Consider the following 19,510-nt stretch of genomic DNA (forward strand, 5'->3'; position numbering starts at 1 on the left):
AGCCTGTATGAAAGCGCAATTAGACTCCTCTGGAAGGCGAAGTTCTGCTCTGGGTAACTAAACTGTTAGTAACAGCATTAGCTATTTTTGTCTTCCTGGGGTAGCAGAACAGGTAAGGCAGGTTACCAGCCCTGGGCTGCCTGCCTTGGCTTTAGCTGCTCTTGATTTCACTGTCAGGTGTGCACGTGCAAAAGGGGAAGGTGTAACTGGCATTTCTTTGGTGGTTAATCGCTATGGCTGGTGGTAAAAGCCAAGAGGAAAATAAGAACAAAGCAAGGTGGGGGAGCGGGGAGCCATGCCCTGCTTCCCTGGGCTTTACCACATTGTGCTGTGATGTGGTGGAGCTGCGCTGCGATGTCCTATGGGAGCTGTGCACTGTTGTGCTGTCCTGTGTCATGATTCACCACGATGGGAGGCAGCGACGCCATGATTCACGTGCTGGATTCACTGGGCTTCGCTGTGATGTGCTGTGCTTTGCTGCTGCACCGCCACTCATCGTGCTCAGCTGTGACTGAGGACAATGGTGCTGTGCTTCACCTCCTGCTCCCGTGCAGCGCGGTGCAGTGCTGCGCTGCACTGGGGAGCAAGAGCCTTCCTGCGAGCCGGTCGCTGTGCGTTGCGGGATTCACGCACGATCCTGGAGCTGCACTGCCCTTCCCCTGCGCTCCTGGAGCAATGCCACGCCGTGCCGGGTGTGTGCAGCTGGTCACCCCTCTGGTGACTGTCCTGCACAGTGGCTCATCCCGAGCTGCAGCCAGCACTTTCCAGCACTTTGGCACGGTGGGAATAAGTACCACTTACCTGGGGCGTGGGTGCTGTGGCACAGCCCAGCAGTTGCTGGGGCATCCTGCTCAGTGGTACCCATCCCAGGACCCTGCTCCCATCCCTTCCCCTCCTCCTGTCCCGGGGCTCTGCCGGTTGGCACAGCTCGGTGGGAAAGCGGGCACGGCTTGGCACCGCGTGCCCCTGGGCTTCGGCAGCGTGTGTTTGACTGCCTGGATGTGTCTGGGCTGTCCCTCTCCATCCTCCTGTGACATCCTGGCCCAGCTACTGCCCTGCTCACTTAACAAACGCCCACATATAAACATAACCTTTATTGCACACAGCGCTGGGTTTTTTTTCATAGAAAAAGGTATTAACACATAAGCATTTGCAAATTGAAGCAACTCCTGCTGTTTTCAGAACAGTAAAATAGCATGCAATGTCTTTTGAGACGTTCCTTTTTAAAACCACCGACAAGATCAGGGAAAAAAAAACAAAAGTCGCTGAGTCTTTCCTTGTGCCCCTTTCAAAATGATGTGAAATATATATATATATATGTTTACATATATATTATATTTTTAAATCTGTAACATCAAATTCTTTGTGCCCTGGTTTCTTTTTCTGTTCGGAGAAGAAGAAAATAGCTTCATTTATACAAAAGAGTTCATTATGTACAAGTTTGTTAATTAAATATAAATGGTGCAGGGAAACGAGCAGTGTCCGTCGCGGGTGGTCTCTCCGCTTGCCGCCCTACACCAGCGTGTAGGACTTGGAGTAGGCTCCAGCACCCTGTTTTTGAGACCTGCCTACACCTGATGTGCTCATTTCTAGGAGTGAGTCCCTGGAGCCCCCCACTTTGGAGTGTGTGGGCACCCGCACCTCGGCGGTGGCGGCAGCAGCGGGCTCGGTGGCGGGGGGTGCCGGGGCGGCGCTGGTGGCGGGTGCAGCGGCGGTGCTCGTCGCGCCGGGCATGGGGAGAGTCCGTTGAGGTAAGGTGGTTGCGGCGGAGGCGGGGGGAGGCAGGCCCAGGGGCTTGCTGCCGGGCTCCAGCGTCATGTGCCGGGCTTGCGCGTGGTACGCCCGGGCGAGGTTTCGGATGGAGGCTTCCCGCGGCGGCACCACGGGGCAGGGCTCGTGGGTGTCGGGCTTGCGGAAGAAGGCTTCCGACTTGACATAGAGCGGCAGGTTGCAGTAGTCACCTGCAAAGGGAAGCAGAGCAGGGTGAGGCGCTGGGGCATCGTATATAGCACATGCGATACAACCAGCCCGCAACTCGGCACGCTCTGAGCAAGGCAATGTATAGAGCACGGCAAAACGCAACATTCAGTGTTTCCATAACACTCGACAGGACACGTTATGTGGGTGTAATGCTAAATGTATCTGCAATAAAACGATACCGTACAACACTCTAAAAACATTCATTCTTTTACATATAATGTCATCTGTAATAAATAACACTGTGCAATATGTATTATGTATGCAGGCTATATTGTGTTACATCTGAGAACATTAGTGTGTGATAGAAACCAGTAGTATCTATGGTGGTATATATCAACCGCATTCTCTTCTGTAATGTATTTTGTGTAAGTATTTCTACGGCATTCAAAACATCTATTATGGTATAACAGGCTGTTTACACCAGCACAGTATAATAATTGACATACAGTACACATCAGTGTTTTATACTATAGTGTGCTACAATAATATATTATGCTATGTTGTGTTGTGTATCTTAATTTAAGGATATATATATATATAAGACTGCATTATATTGTCTTATGTTGGTGTTACGTATTATATCATAAAAGTATAAACATGTAGTTTATTGGAAAACATATATAACACTATTGCTTTTAATTGTATATGTTCTGTAACACAAAAATTACTACACTAATGCATTACGCTGTCGTTTTTAAATAGCATTATAGCGTCTTCTACAGTATAATGCAATCTTTTAGTGCAAATATGTGATACTGAGTATCTAAATTATGTAAACTAATATATAGAAAATCCATTTTAAATATACGTATTACAGAATTTATAGTTAAAATAAGATATGCATATCCAGTATACGTATTATTTTTTCATAATACTTCTCAAAGAAGTATTAGCTACACTACATAATATATTGCATCTCTAGATATAATGTGTGTAGGGTACTGAATGGTGCTGAGAGTTGGGTCCTGAGTGGCCGTAGGCACTGCCTGTGGCGTGAGCACTCCTTCCCCTGCCTCCCGTGACAGGACACCGCAGCCTTGCACAGGGAGGGGAAGGGAGGGGGGAGAAATGCAAATAGTAAGAAAAAAAATTAAATGGGGAAAAAATGGCAGGAAGCTAAATGGGAGGAAAGGAGAGGGGGAAAGTGCAGAAAAGAAATGTGAGGAGAGGTGAAAAGGCACAAGGTAATATGAAGATAAGCTGAGAAAACTGAAGAAAAGAAAAGAACAATGAAGAGAAGGAGCCGGGGGGGTGGGACAGAGGGGAACCGGGAGGAGAACGAAGGCAAATGGGGGCAAACGGGTGAACAGAGGTGAATGGGGGTGAACGGAGGCGAACCGGGGGGAACCAGCAGGAACGGAGGCGAACTGGGGGGGGAACAGAGGCAAACCAGGGAGGAAGCAGGGGGTAATGAAGGCGAATGGCAGGGAACCAGGGCGAATGGAGGCAAACAGGGGCGAACCAGGGGGAACCGGGGGGGAACGGCGGCGAACAAGGGGGAACGGAGATGAACCGGGAGGGGAACCAGGGTGAACTGTGGGGAACAGGGATGAACTGGGGCGAACAGAGGTGAATGGAGGTGAACCAGGGCGAAGGGTGGCAAACTGGGGGGAAGCAGCAGGAATGGAGGCAAACCAGGAGGAACGGGGGCGAACGGAGGTGAATGGAAGTGAAGCAGGGGGGGAATGGAGGTGAATGGTGGGGAACTGGGGTGAACCAGGGGGAACGGAGGCGAATGGAGCAGAACTGGGGCAAACCAGTGGGAATGGGGGTGAACTGGGGAGAACCAGGGGGAATGGAGGTGAACAGGGTGGAACTGGTGTGAACTGGGGTGAATGGAGGAGAACTGGGGTGAACGGAGGGGAACCAGGGCAAACTGAGGGGAACCGGGGAGAACCAGGGGGAATGGAGGCAAACTGGTGCGAACTGGGGGGAATGGAGGGGAACCAGGGCGAACGGAGAGGAACCAAGGGGAACCAGGAGGGGGATGGAGGCGAATGGTGGGGAACTGGGGTGAATCAGGGGGGTACTGTTGCGAATGGAGGGGAGCCGGGGGGAACCGGTCAGGAGAGGAAGAGCAACAAGCAATGTGAAGAGAAGTGAGAAGAAAAATGTGAAGAGAAGAAAAAAATGGTGAAGAGACATGAGGAGAAAAACCCTGGCGCTGTTTGGTTTTCATTTGGTTCTGTGGGGATCTTTTCCCAACCCCAGCGTGTGCTGGCGGGGCTCCCCGCAGCACCTCTGGCTGTCACCCATCCCCGGGGCACCCTGCACCCATGCCGGGGGGACCCACAGCACGGGGAGCTCCCCCTCCAAAGCGCTGGAGAGAGCTGCTTCTCCCCGCTCCTCTCCTCCCTTCTCTCATTAAAGGTACCAAGAAGGAAAAAACCAAAAATAAAGCAGCAGCAGCAGCAGCGTACAGCTACAGCTACAGCCAAAGCGCGGGCGTACGTACTCTTGCTGGCCCGGTGCGGGATGGGCACGGCCACGCTCTTGCCCCGCTCGCTGTCCTGGGGTTTGGGGGGGGAGGCTGTGAAGCGACAGATGCCAGGCTCTGAGGGGGTGCTCATGGAGGTCATGCTGTCGGCGTTGTCGGTGGTGCCCGTGGTCATCTGGTCAGAGGAGCTGTCGGAGATGAAGCACTCGGTGATCTCGAACTTGGCGTGCTGCAGCTGCTCCTCCAGCTTCGCGTGCTCGTAGGCACGTGCCAGCTCCTCGTAGGTAGACGAGGCACTCTCTGTCGACACCATGCTGTTCCGCCCCTTGTCTGCGGAGAAAAGGATGAATCACATAGCTGGGAATTTTCCCTGGGAATGCCGTTTTCCACATCACTGTCACCATGGGAACGCCCAGGCTGTCCCCACTGAGGAGCCACCACAGAGCCCTGCAGGCACATGCTCCCAGCGCACACCAGAGCGGCCACATCCAGTAACCCGGAGCTCAGAAACTCCCAGCAGAGCCAGGAGCACGGGGCAGGGGCCACCCCCACCCACCCCCAACTCGTAGAGAGCACGAGACCTGGCACAAGAGCCAAGGGCCCGTTACCTGCATCTGTGTAATTAGTACAACATCATCAAACACTACAAATCGGAGCACACGTCTCGGCACCGCTGCTTTTAGCCAACAGCAAGTGGCTCTTGCAGGGAAAGTCACGGTTCCACTGTCCCTTGAACTAACGGTAAATTCCCTGCTGCCTCCCCAAGCCGCGGCGTACCCGTGTCCTGAGAGAGGCTGGCACTGTAGCTGTCGCTCTCGGTGACGGTGATGCCGTGCTGGGAGCCCACTGTCCTCCAGTCAGAGGTGAGGGTCCGTGCAGGGGTGGACGCCTGGCACTTGGTGAGGGTCCACTGGCTGGAGTACCGGTTGCGGGTGCCATGTGCAGACTTCACAGTCTTTCTTGACACGGGGTCTAAGGCACAAAGGTGACAAGAGTCACAGCAAGTCACTCCAGAAACAGGGCAGGATGCCGTCCCACCTCCCTGGAGTGCTGCCTGCTCCTTCTGCCCTTACCAACTGCTGCTTTTGCGTGTGGGGGGACAGAAGCACCCCTCCAGCAGGGAACACATGGGGACCAGCCGCGGTGCCCCTGCGCTGATCCCAGCAAACCACCCCAGCCCCACATGCGCAGCCACTCACTGGTGCCGGGGCGGATGTCCGACATGTCGATGAGGGGCCCCGTGTTCTGGATCAGCGCCGGGTGATGCAGTGAGACGCCTGTGCAGAAGCTCTGGGGGTTCACTGCCTGACTGAACTCCGTGTCGGTCACCGGGATCGTGGCTTTGTCATCCCCTGCAGGAAGAACCTGCAGCTCAGACCACTTTCTCTAGCCAGGAGCTCGCTGCAGGCACCGGGTAGCCCATGCTTAGTGCTGCCGCAGGGTCCCCGGGCTTCCCCGCCGGGGCACAGGGGCACACGTGGATGGGGACTTGCCTGGCGGTTCTGCAGGCAGGGCAACGGTGCGACAGCAACACCCAGCGAGGCAGAGCCTGGCCGGGGACACTGCTGCGGGTGCTGCCAGCACAGCCAGCAATGGCACAAGGGGAGCAGGACCCTGCGCCCTGCCTTGCCATGGGGTAGGAGGGGGATATCCTGGGGACACCACAGGCTTCTTGGGGCCAGGCAGGATGCCAGCCCATGTCCCGTCCCCGGGCAGGTGCTGCCGTGGCCAGGGTTGGGGCTCCACGCCGCAGGGAGGGCGCGGTGCTTACCCAGCTGTTTGATGCCTTCCTTGTCCTCGATGAGAAGCTGGACCCGAGGGATGTCTATGTGCAGTCGGGGGCCCTGCGGGGGACCCTTCACCGGCGTGTCAAAGCTGCGGTTATTCTTGCTGTGAGGTAAGAGGGGACGCAGACCCGGCGATTACTGGAGAGAGCCTCAGCGGCTCAAGCCTGGCAGGGGCTGGGGCTTGCCACCAGCCAGCCCACCCGGGGCTCAGCTGTCCCCCAGGTGAGCTCCAGTGTGGGTGACAGGACCCTCCAGCAGGCAGAAGCACCAGGCTGCCGTGCTACAGTGGCCAACACAACCTTCACAGGTCTGAGACAAGTCATCAGGGCTGAACCTGAGCTTAAAAGCATCTAGGACCACCCCCGCCAGCCAGTATTCCCCACCCACCGCCCACCACCCGCAGCTCAGAGACCCACCTGATCAGCATTTCAGCCAAGCTCTTGGCATCTGTGCAAGAGACACAAACAACAATAAAAATTTTTTTCGAGAGAGCTCTTTAGGGCGTCATGAGCTGCTCCAGGAAAGGCACAGCTCCGTGGTCCAGTCCCGTGTGCTGCGCCCTCTGAGCCCCATCTCACCTCGAAGTCTCTTCAGCCGCTTCTCCTTCCTCTTCTTGCGGATGATGAAGAGCAGGGCCACTCCCAGCGTGGCCAGGATGACGGGGCAGGCAATGGTGAACAGCTTCTTCACATCATCACCCTCCCCTTGGGCAGACTTGATAGGGGGGATGGTGCCTAGGGCAGAGCATGGGTGCGTGGGTGGTCAGCACTGCCGGGAGCCCCCCACTTCGGCGGTGTGGCCCCATCCTTGTCCCCCCACTCACTGCCATCGTAGTCCAGCGTGGCGAACTGCATGGTCTCGTTGCCGCAGCCGGCACTGTTGCAAGCCTTCATGCGGAGCTCGTACCACGTGGCCTCGCGCAGCTCCGTCAGGAACACCTCGCCGGAGCTGTTGGTGCGGAGGCTCTGCCAGACCCAGTTGCCCTTGGGCCGGTACTCCAGGACGATGGCAGTGATGGGGCAGCCCCCGCTGCTCCAGCCCTGTAGGTTGAGCCTGGCGTGCGTGGAGTTGATGTGGGTGAAGAGGTGCTGGTCCTTGCTGAAGGAAGGCTCTGCGGGAGAGGAACCATCAGGAGGGCTGCTGTACAGAGGGGACCGCAAGTGCCCCCCAGCAGGGCAGGGACATTGTGGGGCAGGCTCACCTCTACCGTGGGTCTTGGCTTCGATGATCTCACTGATACGGCCGGCCCCCACACTGTTCTTGGCTGCCAGCTTCACCTTGTACCAGGTGCCGCACTTGAGGCTCTCCAGCTTGAAGGAGCGCTCGGAAGAGCTGATGAACACGTCCTTCCACTCCTCACTGTTGTCCACTGAGTACTGGAGCACGAAGCCTGTGGGAGCAAGGACAGGGCAGTCACCTCTGGGCACGTGGGCTGCCAGTGGGTGGCAAGCAACAGCCGGGCATGGCGGAAGAAGTGGTTACTGCCGGCAAGCAGAGCCTGCCCAGTACCCTGCACCCCCTTGGGGACATCCCGTGGCCAAGCCCGATGCAGCCTGGCAGTGCCAGGGCACCTGTTACACACCGACTCCCGCCCAACTGCACACATGTGGCGGTGATGGAAAGGCAGCCCTCTACTCTCACGCTGCTGACGTGGGTTAGTTAGCACAAACCCATCAGCAGGGGTGAGCTGCTGCCCTCTGGACCCTCCACACTCCCTGAACAGAGGTTGACTCGTCTGCCTGCTCTGCCTACCACACAGGCCCAGGCAAGAGGTGCACAGGCACCCCCAGCAGCTAGCCCCCTCCTGAGAGCTCTACCAGAGCCCCCTGGGTGCTCCCCCATGACCCACTCCCCACCTGCTCCCCTGTCTGCGCATCGCCTGCCTCCAGTGCCACCAGCACGGCCCCCATCGCTCGGCTGCACACAGGAACACGAAACGTGATTGATTGGTGCGAGGCTATAAAGGGAAAGCCAGAATTAACTAGCTCCCTTGGGAAGCCGCTAGGAAGTTGCTTCTGTCATTGCATGCTACCGCCTCTTCTCCCTTCATTAAGAATATTACGAAGCACACCGTGTCCTAGATGATCAAACCTGTTACACCACTGTCACAAGACACCCGAAGACGGCTCACCAGGGTTTCCCGGGGAGGGGCAGGCACACAATCGGAGCTTTGGGCGAGGGATACGCTGCCGAGTACATCGGTGCCCCCCAAGGCAGCACATCTCTGCTGCTCTGCCTGTCCTGTTTGAATCCCAAACTTTCATGGCACATTGATAGATCTGGTTCTTTTTTGCAGGTTATTTGGCAATTCTCAAATCAAAACAACAGAGAAAAACAGGCTTTCTGCCTTTGCACGTGAGCCACGAGCCACGTAAGGCAGAGTGTGCAGGACCACTCCCGGTGCCAACGCCAGCCGGGTGCCAGCGCGGTGATGCCCAAGGACCCACGCAAAGGCACACGTGGTCCTCATGGCGTTGCTCTGTGAGCACCCAGCTCCGGCTCGGGCAGAGCAGGGCTGAGGGGATGCTTCTTGCACCTGCCTGGTGTGAAAGCTTCCCTGCAGCAGGGGGATGGGGATGCCAGGACCTTCCCACAGGCACATGCCTTCCTGGCCATGTTGAAGCCAGCCCCGGCACCCCCACACTGCCCACGAAGCCTGGCACCCTGGTGCCTGCCACCGGTTATTTATTTATTTTGTACATGCAGCATGTTTTTAATATTTCTAATCCAATTATAACCAAATTTATCAACAGAGTCCGCTGGAGTGAAAGGCTGCTGGCTGGGGAGATTTGCTTGTAATTACTTTCATGCTTTTAATTAATTGTAAGCGAGGTCTCCTTCCTCACTCCCCACTCCCCCCTCTGCGTGCAGCTGTTTCAATGTCTAATTCCTGAGATGAATCAGAGCAGAAAGGAGGCTCTGGAAGGCAGGGGTGCTCCTGGAGCCCTCCTGAAGCCCCTCAGCCTGCCAGGGATGGGGGATGCTGGGGGATGGGGGAAAAATCCTGCCCTGTCAGGTTCAGAGTCCATCAATGCAGGAGACACGGACCAGCCACAGGGCTGGCCCTGGCCACCAGCATCTGAGTGATTAACGACATGTCCTTTGTTAGCTACTTCAATCCCTGCATCTTGTCCAAACCACCTTACGAGCCCCCTCATTAGGACTGGCAGCCCTCCTACGAGCTCAGAGGCATCAGCTTTACTCTGGAGTAATTCTGAGGTATTTCAGAGAGGGGGAAACTGAGGCACGGAGACAAAAGTTCAGGCACACCACTGCATGCTGTGCACGCAGACACACACCATGAGCCTCGTCCCCCAGTGCTGGGACCAGAGGCACCCACAGTTCAGGGATGGAGATGGGTGCTGTGGTGCTGGTGCCAGCCCCATCGCTCTCAGCAGCCGTACCTCGGATGGAGCTGCCCCCGTTGTCCCCAGGGATCCAGGCTAGCGTGATGGATGATGCTGAGGTCTTGGAGACGGTCAAGCGGGGCTGGTCTGGGGGCACTAGGGAGGAGGGAAAAGCTCGTGAGCATCTCACACGCACTGGCTGAAAGTGCCCTGAATTACGGCCCCCAAAAGGGGAAACACCAACAAGACCTGCCGCTCAGCGCTGGGCCAGCAAGAGCCCCTTGCCCAGGAAAGACCCTGGGGTGCTTCGCCCCACCGAGAGCAGTGGACAAGCAAGAGGGCAGGCTCGCCGCGCCGTCTGCGAGACAGAGTGTGTCCATGCAGGGCACACGCTCCCAGACACAGACACGGGAGCGCACAGGCCACCTCCCGCCAGTGCCCCTCACCTTGCACCAGCAGGTTGACGATGATGGTGTCGAAGCCCCAGGTGTTGGTGGCGGTGCAGGTGTAGTAGCCAGAGTCCTCCGCTTTCACCGAGCGCAGCACCAGCGTGCCATTGGCCTGGATCAGGCGATGGCCATCCACGGTCACAGGGATGGCAGAGTCCTCGCTGCCGGGAGACGAGAGGGCACATCAGCCGTGTGTGACACCCCAAGGGCGATGCAGCCAGCACTGGTCCGGGCTGCAGCACAGCTGGCAGCCCCCCTCAGTACCTGTCCTTGGTCCACTTGATGGCGGGGACCGGCTCCCCAACAGAGTTGCATGGCAGCCTCACGTCCTTCATCCATGGGGTGGTGACGGTGCCTCCAAAGGAGATGATCTTGGCAGGGGCTTGGGGGCAAGGAGGAGGTCAGCCCAGCGGGTAGGCCCCATGTGTGGACCTCCCCTCCTCCCCGATGTGTAAGGAGAGCTGAGGCTGTCCGTGCTGTCCCCCCTCTGCCTCAGGCACAAGTCACCCCAGCTGTCCCTTGCTGCGGGCTGATACAGAGCAGCCAGAGCAACCCTAGGGAGGGGACAGCAGAGCCGGGGTGTGCGTTCCGCCGCAAGCCGGTGGTCCCTGCCGTACCTTTCCCAGCAGGCTCGATGGTGACTTTCTCGCTGATGTTGCCACGGCCAGCGGAGGTGACGGCGGCCACCCACAGCATGTACTGCTGCCCGCGGTTCAGGTGGGCGATGCGGTAGAAGAGCTGGTCAGGGCTGGTCTCATACTCGCTGGGGGCCTGTGGAGAGTGAGATTGGAGAAGGTGCAGCCTCCATGAGACTCTCGCCCTCATTGCCCTCAGCTCAGGCACCACAGCAGCAGAAGCACTGCCACCAGCCCAGGCGAAACAGAGGCTGGAGCAGCACCTGAGCTGTCAGCAAAGAAAAGTCACCTCTGGGCCAGCTGCCTGTCCCTGGGCATCCCCATCCCAGAGCATCCCTACCATCCCACTGCCAGCTGGCTCGTGCCCTCACTCCCACCCCTGGCCAGCTGGCAAAGAAGGTCCACAGGTCCCTGTCACCCCACCTGGCCCTCCGCCAGGAGCCATCCCTGGGGAGCTCCCTTCGCTCTCTGAGGGCCCACAACCACCTCCTCGAGGTGCCATGGGTTTTCTCCCCAGCAGCGATTCAGCTCTGCTCGGTGCTTCTCAATGCCGGCGTAAACCGGCTGGTGTCGTAATTTCTCCAGGGAGCCCGAGCCGGAGCCCAAGGAACAGATGGCTGCGACGGCACGATTTGTTCTCGGGAAAGGACGCTTCCCCGGCCGCCCGCCGAGATGCAGCGGGTCCAGGCACGGAGGCAAACCCTGGCCGGGCTGCCAAGACCCCTCTGCTATTGCAGCAAGCAGTCAGGTGGTCCCCAAAACCCCACGTGGGCTCACATCCTCCATCGCCTGCAGCAACTGCCCCCAGCCCCACGGGCAGCCCCTGGGAGAGGGCTGGCTCGCAGCAAGGCTGGGTGCAGGTGTGGGCACCCGTCTCCATTGCACTGGGGCCAAAGCCACGCAGCCCCAAGCATGCCCCGTGGGGAGCACGGCACCGGCCACCCTGCCAGGGCTGCCCTGCCACGCTGGCACCGCAGAGGGGGCAGGGGCTCAACGATCCCTGCTGCACGGGATGGATGTGGTATATATGTGTGCAAACACGCCACTACACACCAGTATCTGCACATTCACAGCCTTCAAATGCGCGCTCTTGAGAGCCCCACAGCTGTAAATGTGCCCCACAAGCAGAAACCTATATGAATATTGTACAGTATACATAATTTTTTTTTTTTACCCAAATGACAGTTTTGACAAGATGCCAAGAAAACAATATCGGATCCCAGCGGTTTTACCAGTTGCTTTGATGAAAAGATTATGTTGCCCTGGAAACCAGAGGCTCAGATAGTGAAATGAGTTTGAGAAGGAGCTTTTGATAAGCACTAGTCTGCAGACCTCCCATCAACCTCTCCCTCACGAAGGAGGGATGGGACCAGGTTTGATTTCTATTTCATTTTTGGTCAGCTACTGACGTATTTCCCTCCTGGAGCAAGCGCTGAGCAGGGCAGATGCCAGAGGAAGGGGAGAGACAGATGATGGGACTATGCCCTCATGCAGGGTGCCCACGGGTGCCCTGGCAACTCTGCAGTGCACAGACCTGGCCCAGGGGACCTTTGCTGCTGCTGCCAGCTGGCATCCACCTTCCCTCCCGCTCCCGCTCGCCAGCACAGCATTCCTCCGGCACACCAGGCCCATTCCCCAGCCTTGCCCTGTCCCCATCCCATACCGGCTGCCCCGAGCCGGGGCTGGAGCAGAAGATGGTGTACTTCCGAATGATGCCATTGGGCTTGGCCGGAGGCAGCCAGGACACCACCACGCTGCTGGCAGAAGACGGGACAGCCTTGATGCCAGCTGGGGGACCTGGAACTGAAGGAGGGATAGTGTGACAGGGCCAGCACCGGGAGGTCTCCGAGGTCTCTGGCCAGCTCAGCGAGGCAGCAGCACCCTGCTGCAGGACTGGCATGCCACCCACGTGCTGGGGAGAAGCTGCAATGGTGTTGCTCCACCAGCATCGGGCAGATGGAGGCAGGGACGGGTCTGCTGGTGAGTGGTCACCCCGCCACCGGTGGGACACCTCTCCACGGGTGGCTCCTTTCCCTGCCGAGCCAGGGGCAAGAGGGTTAATTGCAGCTAAGGCTCTGGTTTGGAAACTGTGATTGGCTTTTAATGGCCATCTCCTTAATCTGCCAGAGTGGCTCAGCCTTACCCTGCCCGGTTGCGCCTGCCACCCCAGCAGCTGGCACTTCCCGGGACTGGCAGGCAGCAACACCAGCCCACGGCCCACGAGATGCTCTGCTACCGACTTAATAGCATTAAAGTAGGGCAGGCAGGGGTGTAAATATTTAAATATCCACACTTAAGGAAAAGGAAAAAAAGAGAAAGGGAAATACCCTGCCCATGGCTGTACACGGGGGGGCTTCCCCTGCACCTCCCCAGCCAATCCAGCCCATCCCTTGCCAGTGCAGCAACACAACGCGCTGTGGCATGAGCAAATGCTCCTGTCTCCCAGTGTCAGCCAGCTACAGTGTGTTGCAACACCAAGTGACAGCAGCAAGACCCCAGCGGGCTGGGGCTGCCTGCAGGTGGGCTCAGGTCCTGCCCCAGAGCAGCAGCTGAGGACCATGCAGCTGCAGCAGGGCAGCGCTGGCTGCCTTCCTCCCTTCCCCGCCACGTGCGACTCTGGGCACACACGGGCATGGGATCTGACCTCAGGTTTGGCAAACCAAGCAGGGAAAAAAATAAAAAGAAAGGAGAAGTCCTGCCTGGCCATGATTGCCTGCTCCAGGGGCTGCACAGCTACCTTTATTTATTCATTGCTAACAGCTACTGCTCAGTGCTCCATCTCCTTCTAATTAACACACGTTGCCAGGGTTTATCAGCCAGGGTAAGAAAAGAGTGCGCCCACATGCACCTACTCCCCTGGGCAGTGCCACTTACTGTCCTCCTTGGTCTGGATGTAGAGCACACTGCTGCGGACACCATCGCCTGCCTGGGTGTATGCCAGCACCTGCACGCTGTAGTTTGTGAACTTCTCCATGCCCCGCAGCTCCACTCGCTCCCGTGTGGTCGTGATGTTCTGCATCTCGCCCCACTCTGTGGGGAGATGGTGCCCCATCAGCTCCACACTGTCACCCACCCGGGTCCCTCGCGCCACCCACTCTCCACCAGCACTTGCCTCCGTCCATGTAGAGGGACCAGAAGATGACCCGGTATCCCTTGAGCACCCCATTGAGGGTGCTGCGTGGGGGCTCCGACCAGGAGATGACGGCCACATCCGATGTGATGGAGATGGCCCGCACATTCTCAGGGGGTTGGCTGGGAACTGAGGAGGGGATGGATGGAGAGAACAATCAGCAGCAGGATGGAGAGGCGACACGTGCCCGGCGGATGCAAGGCTGAAGGAGCCATGTCCCAGGGGTCAGCACCCTGACTGCACCTGCATGGGACCCCACCATGCTGCTGGCCCTCTCCCCCTGCTGCTCAAGCCTCTGGAACTGGTCCTGCCTGGCACAGGGCACTGGGGCTGGGCACATGCAGCAGTCTGCCTCCGACACCCCGTTTTGTTCCTCCTGCACCCCCTGAGGCAGGTGCAACGCCCATACTGATGGGGACAGGGAGGCCACCGGGACACGCTGCACTTCCCAGTAAGGGGAGAGCGGGAGAGCTGGCTGGATGTGAGGTAATTAGATCCCATTGCCCCGTAAGAGGTAACTCTAATTTTTATGAGCATTTAAATGATAATACATCACTGTAACGATCCTCTTTGAAAACGATTATTGTTTCATATTACTTAGGTGCAAAAATATAAGCACCATGTAATTAGGGACAGAGTATAATAAACTAATATAGATAGTCCGTTTGAACAAAATGAAGGTAATATAATTATGGAAAAGACACTATTGCTAAAACAGGGGCCCTTGAATACCCCAGGAGGAGTGCTAATGTAGCCAGGAAATGATCATGGTTTGACAGGCTAACGAGAGCCTTAATTAAGTATGAAAAACTGCTGAGCAAATGCACTGCAAAACTTTTTTCTCATTGTTTTTAAAATGACTGAGGCCACCAGTGATCTCTCCTGGATGGAAACCCCCCGGCACTATGGCAGTGTCCAAATCCACCTTGACAGGTGGCTAATTGCGACAGAAACCTGGTGCCATGGGTGTCCTGGCATCCTCATGCTCACAACTCCTCCCCAGGGCAGCCGCGAGCATGCACGCACATCCACGCAGCCAAGAGCAAAACGCTGCTGGGGGGGGGAGGGGCAGCAAGTGCCCGACATCTGCTCAGAATGGGGCAGGGAGCACTGAGGGTGGAAGGGTTGGGAGTCCCCCAGGTGGGACCTGGCACTGGGGCCTGGGGATGGGGACAGCCTTACCATCCTCCAGTGTGGTGGCATTGATCTCGCTGGACGACGGTCCCGTCCCCGCACGGTTGAACGCCTGCACCACCACCCCATACTGGGCAAACTTCTTCAGGTTGTCCAGTGTGTAGACCTCGCTGTCTCCCGTGGCTTTCATCTCCACAATGCTGTACTGCCCGTTGCTGCCCGGGCTGTTCTCCCGGTACCCGATCTGGTAGCCACGGATCACCCCATTCTGCAGCTCCTTCTTTGGGGCCTGAGGAATGAGGGGTGCAAGACCCAGCGTCACGCAGGGCTACGCTGCCCAGCAAGCACCTCCCGGGAGGCTCACAGGGCTCCCGTGCCCCAACCATCTCTCCCCAGTGGCTTTTCTCAGTGCTTTTAAGTTCATGCACATGTCAGAATGTTGATAAAAGAAGTCCAGCTGATCCTTGGAGGCTATCAGAAAGGGGGACATGCCCAGCCAGCACTGTTCCCTAAGTGGAGCAGCTCAACAGGAGGAGGGAAAAGCCCCAAGTCTGACAGCCTTAAAAATGTGCAAGGCCAGGTTGAGATCAATCTTAACAATATTTCTCTGAAGCATTAAAAAATCAATAGGGTTGATTGCAAATTTATGTTACAAAGCCAGGGTGATCCATCTTACTGAAATACTCTTAAAACAAAGTGACTTATCTTTCAAGTGAATCTTACTTTCCATTAATCTGTTTTTCAGTGCTTAAGGGGAGGGGGGGGAAGCTGGAACCATAAATTTATTGACTTACCGGTTCATTCCGAAGTCCTAACTTTATAATCAATTTTATTTTTCATTATGCACCTTTGGAAAAATAAATCCGATTCTAAGTTGTATTGATCTTTCCTCAAACACTTTGCAACCCAGTGTCTCAGTTTCTACATATATATCCTCTCTCTCCCATGGCCCCCCACGGACATCCTATGAGATAACGAGCTTGTTATAAAACATGATTAGTAAGGACCCCACATAATGCAGCTGAGCTGCATGCCCAGCCTTCAGGTTCCCATTTCACCCAGGAAATTCTTCCTGGCCCTTGTACCACTGACGAAATGCTGGGTCCCAGGACAAGCTGTCACCGCAGAGGCTTGGAATGGCGTTTGGTGCTGCCCAAGCCCCTGTGACCAGGGGAACGTCATGCACCGCCCCGGCCCCACTCACCTTCCAGGTGACCTGGATGCTCTGGGACGTCATTGGCTGCAAGGTGACATCCATCGGAGGCCCATCGGGAGCTGCAGAGAAACGGACCCAAAAGAGCATGTTGAGAAGCACCAGGGAAAGGACTTCCTCAGGAAAACACTCAGCTTTAAGGGAACTCTGCCACAGTCAGCTTCGCTCCAGGCTACAGCCCCCGTGCTGCCCGTGGCCACCCCTGGCCACCGGCCCCAGCGCCCGTGCCATGAGCGGCACCTGCTTCCTCCGTGCTGATGGTGAGCTCCTTGCTCGGCTCGCTGCGCCCGATCTTGTTGAAGGAGTACATGCGGATGCTGTACACAGAAGCTGGGTGGAGGTCCACAATGTTCGCCTGGTTGATGGTCGGGGAGATGTTGCGTGTAGACTGCTTAAAATCCCAGGAATCTGGAAAAGCAGCAGAGTGAAGCAGGAGGGTCAGCATCTGAATCCCATCCCAGGGTCCACAGCACCAAGGGGGCCATGCTCAGGCAGGTGAAGACCCCAAGCACCTCTGGCTTTTGTCCTTAGCCCCCGCAGAGGTGACACCTCCCCCCTCCTCGCTGTTGTGCAGTCTGGGTTTGGCTTTTCGCAGATGTCATCTCTTTTAATATTCCCTTTCAAATGCTCCCATCCAAAAGAAATTAACATATTTCATTAATGCCGCTCTCTCCTTTCTTCATCAAAGGAACCAGGATGCAGAATATTCCCTTGGAGGCAGCGGCAGGGCAGCTCCGCACCTGCCCATGCAGCCCAGCCCCAGGACACTGCAGCTGCAGCGCAGCCCCCAGCCCCGCTGCGGCATCACGGGTGGGGGAGAGCGGCCATCACCTACCCGACTTGTTCTTGTACTCGATATCGAACCCGGTGATGATGCTGTTGCCATCAAAGCGCTGTGTCCATCTCAAATTCATGCTCCGGGCTTTCACCTCACGGATCTCCAGCTCCGGTGGGTCAGGGGGCTCTTGGGGACACAGGGGCAGGTTAGAAATGACAGGAAAAGAAGCCCCCCTGGGAGCAGGACCTTGACAGCAAGGCTTTGCACCCTGGGGAACAAGTACCTTGGACAGTGAGCTGGATCAAGCCTCTGTCCTCGCCGTAGGAGTTGATGGCATGACAGGAGAAGAAGACTGAGTCCCCACGGTCGGCTGGTTTCAGCTACAAAGATTTCAGGGAGAGAAGAGGAGCCAGTTCAGGCTGAGCTACCCTGAGCACTGTGCCCCTGCCTTCCCCCCATAGCGCTGCCTGGTCCCAGCACCGGCCCCAGAAGGAGCTGTTCCTGGGGAGGCAGGTCACCCTCCAAACCCCCTGTCCCCTGGCTCAGATCTGCACACAATATTTGTTCTTTGAGACATTCCTGGTGTTGCAGAACACCTTGACCACCGGAGCCCATCATACAAGCAGCTGAGACTTAATGCAAAGTCTTGTCACAGCAAGCAGACAGTGGCTGGTTTTTAATTGATGTAAATAAAATCGGAAGCCCAGCTCCTCGCGTGGGCCCAGGGCAACACTAACTCTTACGGTGGTTGTAAAAGTCCAGGCGCTGGCCAGGTGCTTCTCCTGGCTGCACTGCAGCGCACTGAGGCCGGGGTAGACGCACCCAGTGCATGGTGCTGCTGGTTGGAGACATGATCCCTCCAGTGGGTTGTCTAGCATCCCTCCCTGCTGCTCTTTCTGTTGCCACCTTGGCAGCCCAGCCACAGCACCAGCCTCCGCAACACCCGCCGGGGACCACCAGCACCCTCCCTGGGCAACCCCGTGCCACCCTCCATCACCCAAGCAAAACACCCGGCAGCCTGGGTGAGTGCAAGGCCCCTATCCCTCACCTTGAGGGTGGAGATGACCTCGTCACCATTGTCCTTGGTGGTGATGGCATAGCGCATGTTGCGGTCGGGGTCGATGACAGTGTCACCCTTCTCCCAGCGGATGATGATGGGCCGCTCACCCCGAGCAGTGCAGTTCAGCTCCTTGGTCTGCCCCTTGATGGCGATGGTGGTGTTGGGGTGGGAGGTGATCATGGCCGGGACTGTGGGGAGGCAGGGGGTCACCGGTGGGCCCAGGGGATGGCTGGGTGCCACCCACGGCTGCCCGGCCCTGGCACAGCCTGCAGATCCCACCGGGGAGGCAGCGGATGCAGGTCTCACCAAGAGGCCACGCAGCCTGAAGCAGAATCGTCTCGCTGCATTATACGGCTCAGGATCATAAAATAATGAAGCAGATAAATTTTATAATGCATAGCATTACACCGGGGTAGACAATAAAACGTGAAAGACAAATAACCAAGCACACACTATAATGAAGAGAAAGCCTCCAGTCTGAGACGTGCGGGTATGAATTATTGACTAAGGTTTTACACTCCCGAGGATGAGAGGAAGAATGTTTTCCATCACAGATTTGCATAATTCACTCGTATAAACCTGGGCAGAATATAGAGTGCGATTTCATATCAGCAAGGCTGCCTTTGCATTGCAGATGCCAGAGATAGGTTTTTTTCATAGCCACCCCAATACGCAAATGAGGATGGTGGGGAGTCCCCATGCCACACTGACTGCCTGACCGGGCTGCAGCATCCAGCATGGGTGCATCAAGGTGCTGCCCGAGCAGCGGCTGCAGCACAGTCAGAGACGGCCCTTGGGACAGTGCAGTGAGTCCCTCTCGCTGCTGGTAAGCACCCACAGCCTTGGCACGAAGCTGTCCAGGCGCCTGGGCCACTGGCCCGGCAGCAGCACTGCTGCGGGGAAAGCCAACACGCCAGCCGGTGCCAGGTTCATTCTCCTCCTGCCCGTCCCTGTGCGCTGCAGCAGCTTCTGCCGAAGCGCTTCTCCTTGCTGCGAGCGATAGCTGTAAGAGCCCTGGCCGGCTCCATCCCTGGCAGCATCACTGCTCCAAGAGCCAAGCCCTCGTGCTGCCCTGATGCCACCGGGCTGGCCGTGGCGTGCACCGTGCAGGAAAAACGGGCTGGGGGGGCGAGGGCAGCCTGGGTAAGCAGCAAAAAAAAATGTAATGCATAAACAAACAGCACTGCTGAGTCCCGCAGTAATATATGATAATGACAATCCGCAAAGGAAACACACACTGTTATAATGGGACACAAGAGGCTCTAATGAGCTACGACTTCTCGGCTTTCTGTGGCAATGTAATTCAATTAACAGCTAAGGAAACCTTTCCTCCTGAGCCGCCCGTATTTGCAGGGTGCAGGGCAGGTGCCTGCGTGGCTGGGACAGAGCAGTGTCCTGGCACCCGCTGGCAGCACCCTGTGACATTCCTGTCCTGAGGAGCCCACAAGCCGGCATGGGGATGGCAAAGAGCAGGGATGCCCGGGCAGCGCTCGAACCCGTGGTGCATTGCTGCCAGACCTGCAGTCCAGGGCATGGGAAAACCAGAGCTACAAGAAACAG

At 56.9% G+C, this 19,510-nt stretch overlaps 1 protein-coding gene across 4 annotated transcripts in view; it reads right to left on the reverse strand.

Annotated features, from left to right (window-relative positions):
* Positions 1-1,079: 1,079 nt before the first annotated feature.
* Positions 1,080-19,510, reverse strand: part of DSCAML1 (DS cell adhesion molecule like 1) — a 113,774-nt gene continuing 95,343 nt past the window's right edge. For 2 of the 4 annotated variants that reach the window (XM_080366777.1, XM_080366776.1), the window contains 22 exons: positions 17,939-18,138; positions 17,174-17,270; positions 16,948-17,076; positions 16,353-16,520; positions 16,104-16,174; positions 14,948-15,188; positions 13,748-13,894; positions 13,510-13,665; positions 12,299-12,438; positions 10,618-10,771; positions 10,265-10,382; positions 9,998-10,161; positions 9,609-9,707; positions 7,406-7,594; positions 7,028-7,315; positions 6,783-6,938; positions 6,621-6,651; positions 6,189-6,307; positions 5,617-5,769; positions 5,195-5,389; positions 4,436-4,747; positions 1,080-1,961 (listed from right to left, as the gene is read on the reverse strand). In XM_080366777.1, the coding sequence (XP_080222903.1) occupies positions 1,513-1,961; positions 4,436-4,747; positions 5,195-5,389; positions 5,617-5,769; positions 6,189-6,307; positions 6,621-6,651; positions 6,783-6,938; positions 7,028-7,315; positions 7,406-7,594; positions 9,609-9,707; positions 9,998-10,161; positions 10,265-10,382; positions 10,618-10,771; positions 12,299-12,438; positions 13,510-13,665; positions 13,748-13,894; positions 14,948-15,188; positions 16,104-16,174; positions 16,353-16,520; positions 16,948-17,076; positions 17,174-17,270; positions 17,939-18,138 (3,776 nt within the window). In that variant the 3' untranslated portion in view covers positions 1,080-1,512. Of the gene's footprint in view, positions 1,962-4,435; positions 4,748-5,194; positions 5,390-5,616; positions 5,770-6,154; positions 6,343-6,620; positions 6,652-6,782; positions 6,939-7,027; positions 7,316-7,405; positions 7,595-9,608; positions 9,708-9,997; positions 10,162-10,264; positions 10,383-10,617; positions 10,772-12,298; positions 12,439-13,509; positions 13,666-13,747; positions 13,895-14,947; positions 15,189-16,103; positions 16,175-16,352; positions 16,521-16,947; positions 17,077-17,173; positions 17,271-17,938; positions 18,139-19,510 lie in introns of those variants that run through there. The other 2 variants (XR_013924056.1, XM_080366778.1) reach the window with 2 other exon arrangements.

This window comes from Falco punctatus (genome assembly GCF_963210335.1).
Source record: "Falco punctatus genome assembly, chromosome: 16".
Classification (NCBI taxonomy): domain Eukaryota; kingdom Metazoa; phylum Chordata; class Aves; order Falconiformes; family Falconidae; genus Falco; species Falco punctatus.